The sequence below is a fragment of the Lycium barbarum genome, chromosome 1 (genome assembly GCF_019175385.1).
Source record: "Lycium barbarum isolate Lr01 chromosome 1, ASM1917538v2, whole genome shotgun sequence".
In the NCBI taxonomy this organism is placed as follows: domain Eukaryota; kingdom Viridiplantae; phylum Streptophyta; class Magnoliopsida; order Solanales; family Solanaceae; genus Lycium; species Lycium barbarum.
The window spans coordinates 7,027,816-7,044,209 of NC_083337.1; the positions used below are offsets into that span (position 1 = coordinate 7,027,816).

The window sequence follows — 16,394 nt, forward strand, 5'->3', positions numbered from 1 at the left end:
ACTTTCGGTGCGACTAAAAATAACTAAGTACATCAAATATAAGTAACATAAACCTTGAGATTCATTTGATAAAATGATAATTCAACATCAGTCAAATACATCTAAAACTTCAAATTGTTTGCTTTAACAAAAAAAGGACAAAAAACATCGAATGTACGAACAATATTGATCAAACATCAATTGCATCAATTGTGTCATAATCTATTGCTGGCCTAATTGGTCTTGGTGGAACCTCATTATCCCTCTCGACATTGTCAGCAACCTTGCGTTCAACATAGTCCCATAAGAGTGCACCATATCTCATACGCTGCATATGTGCATCAAATACTCACCATATCTCATACGCTGCATATGTGCATCAAATACTCACCCGAGATCAAATACTCAGCATACGCTGCCACAAAAACATCACAGTCCCTAAAAGAAATAAAAAAATCAAATATGTATTTATATTTCAAAAGACTGTTGGCATAAACCATGTATTTCAAAGTCTAACACCTATCAATACTCATGTATTTGAATGACTAACAGTTTGCACCACCCATGTATTTGATAGCATAACTTATGTATTTGAATTTTTCAATAAAATCCCATGTATTAGATAGGATATTTCATGTATTTTTATGAGTAACAATTTGCATCACCCATGTATTTGACAACATAACTCATTTAGTAACTTGTTCAAATACACTGTGATATTCCAAAAAATATGTTTACTACTTACGTGCTACCAGCAGCTTGATGAGGCAGATTTTCAACATAGACCACTTCAAGGATATCAATCTATCCCTGCTCCGCATATGCTGGGTGTTTCACCAAATCTATGGTTTTTTTTAGTTACATAGAATCTAGCCAGATGTAGGAAATGTGGCAGAAGTGTAGCAAGCTTTTGTATTTCATCCCTAACAACTGCGTTATGCCTGGCTGCTTGATACTAGTTGTAAACATAAAGACGCCTGTCCATTTAAAAAAAAAAAAAAAAAACTCAGCCGAAAATGATGAATGAAACACTAATGTTAAGATAATTCCTCAACAAAAATACCTATCCATGAATGAAAGGACTACCAATATCCAATGATTTTCTTCTTTTATATTGACTGGTATTAGCACATTGTCAACCGTATGCCACGGGACATTCGCAAGAAGCCTGTGGCCCTTAACATACTCACACAAGACTTGCTCTTCATTGGCCACGTTGGTCTGGGTTTCAACATTGTAAAATGCATGGTGGACAACATCAATTTTCTGCTTGAATAGACAATCAACAGTAGTGAACCTGTAATTGTTCCTTTTGTCATATTTTCCTTTCTTCTGAAAGTAGTAGAAACGACGTCAATGTGCTGAAATGATCAAAAATACATTAGTTATAGCACAGTCAAATACATAAAATATTTTTAATAAACCGTGTATGTCATTCCTGATAAAATTCACCTCATCATTCCAAAGTTGGCCATCCATCGATAAAAGGTAAAACCAGTTCTTATCATCAACATTTGTGATGCCAAAATTGTATTTGACACCATGATAAAAATCTACCATTTTTTTTTTTATAATGGTCTTTGTAATTTTTTTTGCAGCAACAAAATAAACAAATACATTAAGTTATTCGCCTACATGTTGAATTACAATATGTAATAGTGGAATCAAAACATACTTGCTATCATGCTTCACAAGCAGACCCTTACGAAGCCAAATACGATATTCATCAACAATCTGTACATCTAGAGGACCGGTAATGGGATCTTGCTCGAATGGTTATTTTTTGTCAAACACAGGAACATGATCCGTACCCGAACTACTACCTGTGTATTTGCTACTTAAACATTAACAATTGCATATTGAAATACAATCAACAAAATTAAAAACTTGAATAAATACATACCAAAATCTGTCATGTATGGTGATGTCTTGTATTTACTGAGGCGTGTAGCTCGAGGCACTGATGGATGCAAAATGATTTCTTTTCTCGGAGTTTGGCTCGGGTAATACTCATCAGGAAACAACCACTGAGATAAAGGCTGCGTGTTACAAACTGCTGCCTCGGGTTCCTCTAAGACATTCGAGCTAGTGTTTTCCCCGGTCTTTTCTTTCTTGAACTTGTTCATTAGCCATTTCTGATGCTGCTATATCTGCTAGCACCTGTACGATCACCTACTCAAAATACAAAAAGAAATGTTAGTCAAGCACTTGTCTGATTCATATATATATATATAAAAAAAAAAGAATGGTTGAATTAGACTCAGGTTATTTCGTACCTCAGTATTATTTGAATCATCAGAATCTTTTTTCTCTTCCACTGTATCTTATCTTTACAGCATATTCATCTGCGTTATCACCAACACTCCAATCTTTATCTTCAAAACACTTATTTAAAGTCATCTTTGAAACACTGTTAACAGAACCACCAAAATATTCTTCCAAAAGTCTGTTGTCACCTTCATCAAAAACAATTTCTTGACCATAACACTTCAAACCAGTAATTAATGCAAAATCAAAAAGACTGAATGTCAATTCCGTCCCATTAATATCAATAACAAACGCATCGCTATTACTATGCTTCAACTCCCTAACCATAAAACACCTAAACAACTGATCCTGAACCTCAGTGTCAACTTGCATTTGCAGATATTTCCCAAAAATAGTTTTGGAAAAAGCTGGAATTGTCTATCGATAAGGGGGGGGGGGGGGGGACGTTTAACCAGGAATTTGGAGGCCTGAAAATTTGAATATAATGGCAACACATGAGAATCAAAATATATAATCAAATACATATGTGTTTTTCAATATATGTGTACTAAATGCAGCAAACAAAATAAAAAAAAAAAACATCAACTCAAATGTACAACACATGTGAATCTAACTTTCTAATTTGTTCAAATACACATTTAGCTGACACATACACATACCGACTTTGAAAAAATACATAAATCTCTGAATAATTCAAAAAATACACAAATCTGTGAAATTACAGATACATGATACGAAGTTCATAATTTGATAACAAATACGGTTATTAAATGTTTGTCAAATACATATCTCATTCAAATTTTAAATTTGAACATGAACAACAAATACATTTATATATACTTATAGATGAGGTCAAATACATAAATCATATATTTAACAGAATTTGAGCAACATCTAAAATACAATTTTATTCAAAAAATATATACAAAAAATCAAAAAATACCTGCTTCTTCACTGTTAATTGTTGTTCTCCTGCATCTGTCTCTACAACATTTTTCCCCTTGCTAACAAAAGCCACATCAAAGGTTTTTCTCCTCTTTGTGGCAGTATCAGAATCAATTTTGTTCTCCAAATTTACAATTGAAGGATTTCTAAGTCTGTTAGGATATTGAATTTTCTTTGATCTCCGTTCAGCAGCCAATTTCTCAGCAGAAGCTGCATCTACATCATGTTGTTGCTGAGAAATACCCAAATAAAAAGAAGGACAATCTAAATTTTGAACAGTAGGGGGTATACCTCTAGTAACCCTACTAGATATGCTTTCATCTGCCATTAATTGATGTTTTTGGTATTAAAATTGGAAAACCTGATAATTGAAAGTTGAAAAGCTTGAAAATAGTTGAAAATATGGAATTACTGTGAACAAAATACACAAATATAAAGAAAACTTACACAAATACACCACCACCACAAATCTCGGCACAATAAATCGTGGTTGAAAGTAATGAAGAGATTTTGATGAGAAAAAAAGGCAAAAATTTATGAAAAAAGAGAGAATCATAATGTATATTATGTGAGTTGGATTATTACTTAAAAAGGGGATTTGGGATATGGGCGTGTTTTACGGTGTATTTGTGCACCAGTAACTGCAAGTTACTTGGGTAGCTATAATAAGTAAATTAGAAAAATATTTAGCTACTATTATTAATTAAATTAAAGGGTAGTTATTACCATTAAATAGGTACTAAAAGTAGCTATAAAAAGTAAATTTTCATGCTTTATATTTATAACATCATTTAAAAGTTGTATCAGAGCTTATTTTCTGTCAAATTCAGCTTTGATACCACTTTTATTTTTATTTTACTTACGTATTTTAGCAAATTAAAAAGTTTTATTGCTTCCGTCTAATATAAAAAAGACATATGTAAACTTATAAATTCAAAAATATATATTTATAAAGCAAAAATTTATAAAATGAGTTTTGTAATTTAGAAAAGTCAGCTAAAAGAGAGGGATTATCATTTGAAGGGTATCAGTTGGGCTGCTTAAGAAATTGAGCCCAAACAACTACAACCCAAATATTCAGCAGAGGAGAAATGCAGCCCAATATCAAAATTTGCCAACATTGCATCTCAGCCACACAAAGTTGACAAAAACAACATCAGCTATACGATCAAACATCTTTGATCAACAAGGACAAGTCATTTTTAATTACATTATAAGGGAATAAAATTAGTTATAGGCTAGCCAATAGAATTTGGACAAAATTATATAAAGTTATTTGGTACTTGATTTGTTTAAGTTTGGTGATCATCTAAGTGAAAGAAAAAATGAAAAAAAATGCTTTTCACTATATGTGCTCACCTAGACTCGAACTCGGGATCTAAAGGTTCTAAACGTGAACCTTGACCAATTTTGCTGCAATAGCATTCGTCATTTCTTGGAACGGATATTTATTTAGCTGCCTGTTTAATAGAGCAAAATGGTCAAATAAATGACTTTTCAATATTTAATAGGAAATTCAATAAAAAATATAGATTTGTTGCACTCTAATAAAATTAGTTATAGGCTAGCCATAGAATTTGGACAAAATTGTATAGGATTAAATATTATTCTTTTATTTCTAAGCATAGGTGCTCTTCTCTTTCAAGGAAATACACCGAAATTTGCAATCTCAATTTCTACATATAATGGAGGAATTTGTTTTTTTCTAAATAATCGTTGTTAATTTCTCGAAACCTAGTCTTAAATATTATTGATTTTTTTTAAATAACCGCCCATAAATAACATTGTATATGTGAACTTTTATTAAAACATTAATCTCTAATTGTTATACAATTTTTTTTCTTTAGATAAATGTTAAAAGTATATATGATTAAAATTGAATAGAATTATGGAGAAAGGTGCAAATATACCGCTCAGCTTTGCGATTTAGAGCAAACATAACCCTCGTTACAAAAGTGGTTTATATATACCCCTATCGTTATAAAATGGTGCAATTATACCCCTGCCGTTACAAAATGGTGTAAACATACCCTTTTTGCTAATGGTTTTTTAAAAAAAAATCATTTTGGTTATTTTTTAATTAAAAATATGCCACGTGACTTTAAAAAAAAGTCTACCTATTTTTTTTATTAGGCATATTTTTCTAAAGACACAAGGTAATTTTTTTTCTGGTGTGTCTGGTCTGGTTCATTTAAAAAAATATCTCTGTGACTTTAAAAAAATAAGTCTACCCATTTTTTTAAAGGAACCAGACCCGACCCACCCGAAAAAAAGTATCATGTGGCTTTAGAAAAATATGTCTACTACAAAAATAGGTAGACTTTTTTTTTAAAGTCACGTGACATATTTTTAATTAAAAAATAACCAAAAAGATTTTTTTTAAAAAAAACATCCCGTTGGTAAAAAAGTTATATTTGCACCATTTTATAATGGCAGGGGTATATTTGCACTATTTTGTAACGACAGGGGTATATATACACCACTTTTATAACGAGGGGTATATCTGCTCTAAATCACAAAGTTGAGGGGTATATATGCACCTTTGCCCTAGAATTATAGATTAGGATGTTTACATGATCAAGGACCAACACTAGCTAGTTTATAAACACATAGCTAAATCTAATTGTCTACGATGATTGTTATAGTTACAATTTTTGCAATTGAATATTTGATCAAATAATTTTTTAGAGAAATAGTCCATGTGATCAAATATTTTTTCCCATTTTAAATTTTGAGTAAAAGAAATAGTCAAAGCAAACTTTTTAAGTTCTTATTTATCTTTATGTTTCTAGCTAAGCATTTTAATTAGGGAAGGAAAAATATTGAATTTAACATTGCATTTTTAGTTTACGATTAAAATAAGAAAGTGTTCACTTGTTAAGGAATAAAATAGCCTCACATAAATAGTGAAAAGAAGGCATTATTGTAAAAAAAAACAATTAGGAGTTTGTATATTGTTTAAGTTAGCCCACCGTATAAATTATGTAGATTGTAGGTTGTGTAGACCATACAGATTTATAGGTGTATGTATATGGTCTAGGTGTATGTATCCGTTTTAAATATTGCAAAAAGTGCGTAAGTGTGCCCTTAAGTAATCATTACATTGTATTGGAGGAAAAATAGGCTGGTTTGGAGCGTTGAGAGGTAGGGGTATATTGATCATTTTGCGTTGGCCTTGCATGGGTTGTGACAGTTGTGCCAAATGGGTTGTGCCAAATGGGTTGTGCCATTTAACAACACTCTTTTCTTTTATCTCTTAATTGGTACTTATTTTTGTATCTGATACAGTTGAGAACCATAGTCACCACTTCCTGATTAAGAAAATTTCTATTTTGAGTGAAGTGGTGAAAATGGTTCTAAATTGTATATATGATACCCATATCCCTGGGCCTGTTGCTTTGCTGAATTGAGAGATATGTATCCCTCTAGTGAGCTATTTTCTTTTGTACTATTCTTGATTTTCGACATGTGTCCCATACTATATCCTGGAAGGCTATTGTTTCTAGTTTTGTGCAGAATTGTAATTGTAATTGCAATTCATTCCATATTTTATGGGAGCAAGTTTTCTGTTCTTTTGTAAATTGTGAAGTTCAGTATTGACAAGAACAAGGCCTAGGTTCTTGATGAGTTAGATCTGAGCTTAAAAAGGAAAAGGAGGTTTTTGGTGTTTTCATTGATTACTATTTACTAGTATCAAATGTGCAATGTTATTTTGAAGGCACCTCAAAGGTGATTAAGAATATCTGATACAGTTCAGAACCATATTCACTACTTTGATGATTAACAAAATTTGGTCATCTTTGACTATTTGAGGAAAGTGGTGGTAATAGTTTTAAATTGTGCTATGATAAGTTGGTATTTTCCAACTTATTTCTTCTTTAATCTTAAACTTTTGAATTGTTTGATTGAGAAAATAGTGCATTTATTATGGCTTACTTCAATTTTATAGGTTTATATGATTGAGAAGTGATCATGAAGAAATCAAGTGAAAAACAAGTCAAAAAGAGGTCAAAGTGAAGAAAATGACAAAAGTGGCTAAAAGTGCAAAAATGGGCCAGAACTGCAATTTCGAAAATCTGTAAATATGGAGGCTGTTTTTGTCATATTTTGACTTTGCAAAATTGGGGAACTATAAAAGAAAGATTTGGGAGTAATATCTTTCATCTTTGGCCATTTTTACACAAGTTTGGGACCTAGGGTTCATCACCAACACTTTGGAAGAGAAGATTTGGAGGCACCCAATGAGAAATTCTTTACGCATTTCTTCTACTCTTGCTATGTATTGAATATTTATGTGTGGTGGTATTTCATTTCAATGCTTGAATCTTGTTTACGCAAATATTCATATGTCTAGTTTGGACGAATCTCTTATTTTGCTTATGTATTAAACAATTTTTATTTCTAATTGAGTGGTTTATTGTTTCTCTATTAACTCTTCAAGCTTTAATGTCATTTAACGGTGTACAACATTATTTGTGCCTAAATACCCTTACTTTGCTTGAAAACGAGTTAATAGCAAGGATTTGGGGCTTAACCCTCATCTAATAACTTGAGTTAGAAATAAGATAGTTAACTTGAGATTCAATTGGTAGTGCCGAATTTCACACTCTAAAGCTTGAAAAAGTTTAGAGTAAAATTCATTGATTTGATTGGAAGACTTTTACTGAGATTTTTGAAACCATTATCAATTAACATAAACTCGCTCTTAGTTATAAAATTGTAAAATACATTGGATTACTACTTGAGAGTAATTTCCCTTGTATCCATGCTTGTGGTCATTGATCATTTTACTTGCTTTCTAGGTTAATTTACATTTTTGCATTAGTTAGAATTTTCTCAAAACCAAAATATTATCAAGTGTTTGGCTTAGTGTAGAAAGTGAAAATTCCTTACTTGCTTGATCGCCTAGTATATTGTTTCTTGTGGAATTTGACCCCGACTCATAGTTGGGTAATTATATTGCATACGACCGTGTACACTTTCTCTTCGAGGAATGAATTTGGACGTTATCATGCTACTCCTTTCGTTCCAATTTAAATGTCTTGCTTTTTTGGTTTTTTCCAAAAAGTTTCTATATTTAACGGGTTAACGTTGTGGATAAAGAGAATACATGGTTAAGCTAGGTAGATTGTCATTAGATAAAACTATGATTTCATTAAAATTGTGTTGATGTAAATGAGGTCAACATGCTAGTGGAAAGTGTTGTTCAAGGTTATTAATCTCATTGAAAATTTTCAATTAGGGGGTAAAGTGGATTCATTTCTGTCTAAGTGATAACAATGCGTCATCATTTTTTATTTTATTTTTTGCAATCATTTCAAGCAACAATAATTATTACACATCAACCTCAAGTAAAGTAGAATGGGCATGAATCACTATTGACCATATTTTTAATTTCAGGCCAACTTCTTATAAGTAATTCACTAGGATTGCAATCTGAATGTAGTTTCTATAGTTCAACCGTATACTATTTGAAGTTTTCTTAGTTCCATATTTTAATGATTTGTGAGTAAGTACAATTAAAATTACTGATAAAAAAATGTATCCACTATTTTTTGACTGAAATGTGTCCTTTGAGGAATAAATTCAATAAATGGGTTTGTCAGAATTTTTGTAACTTAAATGGTGAAAACGCATGCCTGGCAGAGCACCTTTAGTGTGCGGTTTTCACATTTAAAAGCAGACGGTTCGTTAAATATATTTACACGGAAGGTGCTCTGCTACCCATGAGCCTTCAGTGGATATTTCAAACTTTAGAGAAAGACTCATATTTCCAAAAGCACCTTCAGTGTAAATTTTTAAAATCGGAAAATCTGAAAAAGTAAATTTTTCTTGTATGATGTGACAATTGAAACAACTTTTCCACAACCTAAAGGCTCATACCTGCTAAGTCATCTTCAACCTAATGACAAAAACAATCTTCCTTAGACGCTTTTCTTTTCATTTTTTTTCAATATTATTTTTTGCTTCACAATAATTATTTGTTATCAGTAGATAATTTTTTAAACCAGTATGTTAAAAATAAAACTGCATACTTTTAACATTTTGTTACTCCATCTGTCCCAATATATGTGATATAGTTTGACTAGGACCAAAGTTTAAGAAATAAAGGAATACTTTTAAAACTTGTGGTTTAAAACAAGTCATAGATATTTGTGTGACTGTAAATCATTTTATTAAAGGTAAAAGGAGAAACTTTAATTTAAATTATTTCTAAATACGGAAAAGGGCCTAAAATACCCTTGAACTATTAAATTTGGTGCAAAAATACCCTTCATCCACCTGTGGGGCCTAAAATACCCAAGGCGGATTTACATGGTGGTGAGGGTGGTCACCCGAACACCCTCGGCAAAACATTACAGTGTATATATAGGGTAAATTTTTCGTGTTTATGTACATATATTAACTTTTGAACACCCTAAACAAATGCAAAAGGTTAGTTTAAGTAGTCCATGGTGTTCAAAATTGTCTCTAGCGTCCTAGGTTCGATCCCCAGGGACAACATAATTTTTTATATTTAGCTTTTGCTATTTTTTTCGAACCCCCCTAGTGAAAATCCTGGATCCGCCACTGAAAATACCTCGGACGTTAACCTTTGGGCCCTAAAATACCCCTAGCATTAACCTTTGGGGCCTAAAATACTCTTATTTTTAACGGACCCATTTCAAAACTCAATTAACAATTTCATTTGTTACGTGGCAGCTTCTCATTGGTTAATAAAATAATTAACTTAAACTAATTAATTCCCCATTTAACCCGATCCAACTAATAAGCCCTACCCGCCCAATTAAATCCCCTTTTATCCATATCAAAAGAAACCCTCGAACCCATTCAACTGATAAGTCCGGCCCTCGAATGGTGCAGACATTTGGGTGGTGATTCAAGCAATACATGAAACACTGAAGGAAACGAACCATGAAACAGAAATACACTGTTTCTAATTTATTTTAGTTCAAACTTTCAAAGTAGAATTAGTCAAACACCATCCTGTAAAAGTGATATTCTTTTTTATTTTCTTTTTTTGCATTGCTATATATGTTGCTTCATACATTCATGATTCACCAATAAATAACTCATGTATTGGTTGAATCATCACCTAAATGTCTGCACCGTTCGAGGGTCCGGCTTATCAGTTGAATGGGTTCAAGGGTTTCTTTTGATATGGATAAAAGGGGATTTAATTGGGCGGGTAGGCCTTATTAGTTGGACGGGTTAAATGGGGGATTAATTAGTTTAAGTTAATTATTTTATTAACCAATTAGAAGCTGCCTCGTAATAAATGAAATTGTTAATTGGGTCTTGAAATGGGTCCGTTAAAAATAAGGGTATTTTAGGCCCCAAAGGTTAACGCCAGGGGTATTTTAGGTCCCAAAGGTTAACGTCAGGGGTATTTTAGGCCCCAAAGGTAAATGGAGGGTATTTTTGTACCAAATCTAATAGTTCAAAGGTATTTTAGGCCCTTTTCCGTTCTAAATATAACAATGTATCATTCTTTTTAGGACACTACAAAAAGAAAGTGTATCACATAAATTGGGACAGATGTATATGATCAAACCAAATCGGAAAAAAATAATCAAACCAAATCGGAAAAAATAGATTTTCATCTACATCTGTCCCAATTTATGTAATACACTTTCTTTTTGTAGTTTGTCCCAAAAAGAATGATACATTGCTATATTTAGAAATAATTTAAATTAAAACTTCTCCTTTTACTAATAAAATGATTTACAGTCACACAAATATCTATGACTTGTTTTAAACCACAAGTTTTAAAAGTATTCATTTCTTTCTTAAACTTTGTTCCCTAGTCAAACTATATCACATATATCGGGATAGATGGAGTAATAAAATGTTAAAAGTATGCAGTTATATTTTTAACATACTGATTTAAAAAATTATCTACCAATAACAAATAAATTATTATGAAGCAAAAAATAAGATTGAAAAAAAATGAAAAGAAAACCGTCTAAGGAAGATTGTTTTTGTCATTAGGTTGAAAATGCCTTATCAGGTATGAGCCTTTAGGTTTTGAAAAAGTTGTTTCAGTTGTCACATCATACAAGAAAAATTTACTTTTTCAGATTCTCTGATTTAAAAATTTATACTGAAGGTGCTTTTGAAAAGATGTGCCTTTCTCCAAAGTTTAAAATATCCACACTGAAAGCTTATGGGTAGCAGAACACCTTCAGTATAAATATATTTAATGGATCGTCTGTTTTTAGACGTGAAAATTACACATTAAAAGTGCTATGTCAGACATGCAGTTTCTCCGTTTAAATTATAAAAATTCTAACAAACTTATTTATTGGATTTGTCCCTCAAAGAACACTCAATTCAAGATTATAAAAGGAAAAAAGAAGAATGAACATGTCTACATCAAGGAGATATGCATACTGCCGAATGTTTTGATTGATGTGCCTTTTCACTTTGAAGATTTCATACTTGACGTGAGCAAGGAAATAAATATATAGTGATGAGAATATTAAAATACAAGAAGTAGAAATATATTTAATGGATCGTCTGTTTTTAGACGTGAAAATCGCACACTAAAAGTGTTATATCAGACATGCGTTTTCACCATTTAAGTTACGAAAATTCTGATAAATTCATTTATTGAATTTATTCCTCAAAGGACACTATTTCCATCAAAAATTCAAGATTACGAAAGGAAAAAAAAAGAAGAAAAAAGACTGAACATGTCTACATCAAGGAGATATATATTCTGCCTGAATGTTTTGATTAATGTGCCTTTCACTTTGAAGATTCCATACTTGACGTGAGCAAGGAAATAAACATACAGTGATGAGAATATTAAAAGATAACAAGTAGAAAATGAAACTCATGTGAGAGTCTTAATTTATTTGGCCGAACTTCTTCTTTCTTTTTTAAATGCTAATTTTAAAAAGTTGATGTTTGACCAAGTATTTAAGAGCAAATAAGTGTTTTTAAGTAGTAATAAAAGTATTTTTTTTAGAAGTTGAAAAAAAATATTTTACTTTGACCAGGCACACAAGTTCTGCTCAAATATTGATAGAAGCTCTTTACTTTCAAATTGATTCGCCAAACACAAACCGTTTCTCTTCAAAAATACCTTTTCAAAAAATATTTGCGACAAAAATACCTTTCAAAAATAGATCTTAGAAAACAAGCTATCTCATCCCTTTTGCATGAATTTTGGATTTTTTTAATTTCTCATTTATCAATATTTGAATGGGAAAAGGTTCAAATCTACAACCCTACTTTTGAATATTGGTTAATCCACAATCTCCCAAGAATAGAATCGTGAGAGGAGTAACGTACCACATTTTTAGTTTATTTAATTTGTTCTCAATCCTTGCATTCGTAAATTTGACAGCTTATTTTATTAGGATAAAATTATAACATCTTCTCTTCTTTTTCTTAAATAATACAAAAGAATATAATTTTAATATCAGAAGATTGTGATTGGAAATTCAGGGCGTCAAGTGTAGGTAAGTCAGAAATTTTTAGAGTTAGAGAGTTTCATGACAAACATACATGCCCGTTAAAGGAAAAGTGTTTATTCCCAACGCCAAGCTACAATTCGGTTGATAAGTGGAATTGTTAAACCAAAAATAGCAAACCATAAGAGGAAATATACCTCTAAAGACATTGCGGAGGACGTCAAAAATGATTTTGGCATGGATGTTTCATACATGGTTGCTTGGCGGGCCAAAGAAAAGGCGATGAACGATTTAATGGCTGAACCGGCTGAATCTCATAATAGATTACCCGGATACCTGTAAATCTTGGATAAAACTTACCCAGGTTCACATATCAGAATGCGTAAAACCCGCGACAATGAATTCCTGTATGTTTTTATAGCACTGTATGCATTTATCAAAGGCTTTGAGTGTTGTCGACCAATTGTGGTAGTTGACGGGAGCCACTTAAAAACGCCATATAATGGAACATTTGTCTCAGCAAGCACATTAGACGGTGCAGGTATGCCAAATATACATATTAATTTGTTACTTAAGAAAATTGTTCTGTTTTAAACAAATACATAATGTATTTATGAGTTTTTTGTAACTGTATGTGCAGGCAACATACTTCCCCTAGCATATGGTGTGATTGATTCTGAGAATGACAGATCCTGGACGTGGTTTTCCGAGCGTTTCAGAGAAACATATGGAATTAGAGAGAACATGTGTATCGTATCCTATAGGCATGAAAGTATAAACAAGGTTGTTTGTAGAATTTATCCAGAAGTTGCACATTATGCATGTATATGGCATCTTTGGGGTAATGTATGTAAAAAATACAAAAAGAGACATGATGTGTTGAGTCATGTTTTTTATTCCATGGCAAAGGCATACACGCAGGATGAATTTGATAAGTTGATGGGGAAGGTTCAAAAGGCAGATATGCAGGTGGCAGAGTATTTGGAATCCGTTGGTAGAGACAAGTGGGCTAGAGTGTATGCATCTGTTAACCGAGGGTATACAATGACTTCTAACATAGCAGAGTGCATTAACCGATATCTTCTAGCTGCTAGAGAACTGCCTATCTATGACTTTCTCGAAGAAGTAAGAAGGATGTTTGGGAGATGGAATTAAAATAACCGGAGAAATGGAACATACATGTTCACTACACTCGGTAAAAAGTTTCAGGAGATGCTGTCAATCAACGAGTATCTATGTCTACGAATGATGGTATGTTTCAGTTTAATTCTTGTTATAATGTATTTAACAAACTTGGACTTGTACTAATCTGTAGTGTTATTTTACATAATGTCAATGTGTATTTGATATCACTGAACATTTAGTTATATGTAAGTGAATATATGCCTCCTTGAGTATTGATATGTATTTGATTAACTGTATGTTTATTTATTTTAAAATTCTGATTGGTTGATTAACAAATACATGTAATTTTTATTTTGCAGGTAGAACCATCAACCGAATTCGTGTACACATTACATGATGGAGGAAGGCGTTTCATTCTTAATTTGAATAACAAAACTTGCAGCTGTCGTATGTTTCAATTAGATAAAATCCCCTGACCGCATGCATGGGATGTCATTAAGAAGAAAAATCTAGTTGCTGATGATTATTGCTCTGATTTATTCAAACCGGAGACCGTAGTGAAGACATATGATGTAGCTATGGATCCTCTACCCGATGAGCGTGAATGGAAGATTCCCAAATACATCTTGGAGGATGTGGTTTTGCCACCAAGATACAAGAGACCGCCTGGTAGGCCAAAGAAGAGGCGTGATAAACCTTTAAGTGAATTGTTTACTGGGAAGAAAAGACATGCTTGCAGTACTTGTAGACAACTTGGACACAACAGACGTTCATGTAGTTTTGAGCCTCGAAGGAAGTGAATTGATTTTTGTTATATTCCTATCCATTTAACTTTCTTAGGGAAATGCATTATTTTTTTTAAGTATTTGAACAAACGTGTCAATAACTTCTATTGACAATTGTTGTGGTATTTCTGAAATTATTGCTATGAAATGTATGTCCTATTCATTATGATCTTAATGGCAACCTTATTTAGATTCGTATGGTATTTTTATCAACTTCAAAACACTGCATAGTTGGTAAAAGAACATACATATTATTTCCCTAATTGATGAAGTTGTTTTTTTTTTTTGTAATTTTTTTTTATTGAAAACATATAGTTGTTCTGGTCATGTCAAATACACCATATGCGTTTGTTAGCCTTCAGAAAATTGTATAAACTATAATAGAACATACATATTTTTGTGATCCTGGTGACTGAAATTACAGGGTAATGTTCATGTTTTTGAACACCAAATTAAGGCAAACATATTCCGATAAAAATGGTGTTCTTATCCACTTCATAACACTGCATAGGTGGTAAAAGAACATACATATTATTTTCGCAATTGATGAAGTTGTTTTTTTTTTTTTCAATTTTTTTCATTGAAAGCATATAGTTGTGCTGGTCATGTCAAATACACAAGATGTGTTTATTAAACTTCAGAAAAATGTATAAACTGTAATAAAACATACATATTTTTGTGAACCTGGTGACTGAAATTCCAGAGTAATGTTGATGTATTTGAACACCAAATTAAGGGAAAATAACAGTTGTCATAATTTTCTGTATTTGAACCAACTTTCGGTGCGACTAAAAATAACTAAGTACATCAAATATAAGTAACATAAACCTTGAGATTCATTTGATAAAATGATAATTCAACATCAGTCAAATACATCTAAAACTTCAAATTGTTTGCTTTAACAAAAAAAGGACAAAAAACATCGAATGTACGAACAATATTGATCAAACATCAATTGCATCAATTGTGTCATAATCTATTGCTGGCCTAATTGGTCTTGGTGGAACCTCATTATCCCTCTCGACATTGTCAGCAACCTTGCGTTCAACATAGTCCCATAAGAGTGCACCATATCTCATACGCTGCATATGTGCATCAAATACTCACCATATCTCATACGCTGCATATGTGCATCAAATACTCACCCGAGATCAAATACTCAGCATACGCTGCCACAAAAACATCACAGTCCCTAAAAGAAATAAAAAAATCAAATATGTATTTATATTTCAAAAGACTGTTGGCATAAACCATGTATTTCAAAGTCTAACACCTATCAATACTCATGTATTTGAATGACTAACAGTTTGCACCACCCATGTATTTGATAGCATAACTTATGTATTTGAATTTTTCAATAAAATCCCATGTATTAGATAGGATATTTCATGTATTTTTATGAGTAACAATTTGCATCACCCATGTATTTGACAACATAACTCATTTAGTAACTTGTTCAAATACACTGTGATATTCCAAAAAATATGTTTACTACTTACGTGCTACCAGCAGCTTGATGAGGCAGATTTTCAACATAGACCACTTCAAGGATATCAATCTATCCCTGCTCCGCATATGCTGGGTGTTTCACCAAATCTATGGTTTTTTTTAGTTACATAGAATCTAGCCAGATGTAGGAAATGTGGCAGAAGTGTAGCAAGCTTTTGTATTTCATCCCTAACAACTGCGTTATGCCTGGCTGCTTGATACTAGTTGTAAACATAAAGACGCCTGTCCATTTAAAAAAAAAAAAAAAAAACTCAGCCGAAAATGATGAATGAAACACTAATGTTAAGATAATTCCTCAACAAAAATACCTATCCATGAATGAAAGGACTACCAATATCCAATGATTTTCTTCTTTTATATT

The 16,394-nt window shown here is 32.0% G+C and overlaps 1 protein-coding gene across 1 annotated transcript; it reads left to right on the forward strand.

Moving 5' to 3' along the window:
- Positions 1 to 12,992: 12,992 nt before the first annotated feature.
- On the forward strand, positions 12,993 to 14,539 carry LOC132609044 (uncharacterized). The gene is made up of 4 exons (XM_060322872.1): positions 12,993 to 13,155; positions 13,255 to 13,739; positions 14,099 to 14,186; positions 14,298 to 14,539. The coding sequence occupies exons 1-4, from the start codon at positions 12,993 to 12,995 to the stop codon at positions 14,537 to 14,539; spliced, it is 978 nt and encodes a 325-aa protein (XP_060178855.1).
- The last annotated feature ends 1,855 nt before the right edge of the window (positions 14,540 to 16,394 follow it).

What these genes read in the sequence shown, in the direction of transcription:
- LOC132609044 (XM_060322872.1), top strand. Translation starts at nt 12,993, where the DNA reads ATGCGTAAAACCCGCGACAATGAATTCCTGTATGTTTTTATAGCACTG. An exon ending in AAGCACATTAGACGGTGCAG is followed by an intron (nt 13,156 to 13,254) that starts GTATGCCAAATA and finishes CTGTATGTGCAG; the next exon opens with GCAACATACTTCCCCTAGCA. An exon ending in TAACAAAACTTGCAGCTGTC is followed by an intron (nt 14,187 to 14,297) that starts GTATGTTTCAAT and finishes CGGAGACCGTAG; the next exon opens with TGAAGACATATGATGTAGCT.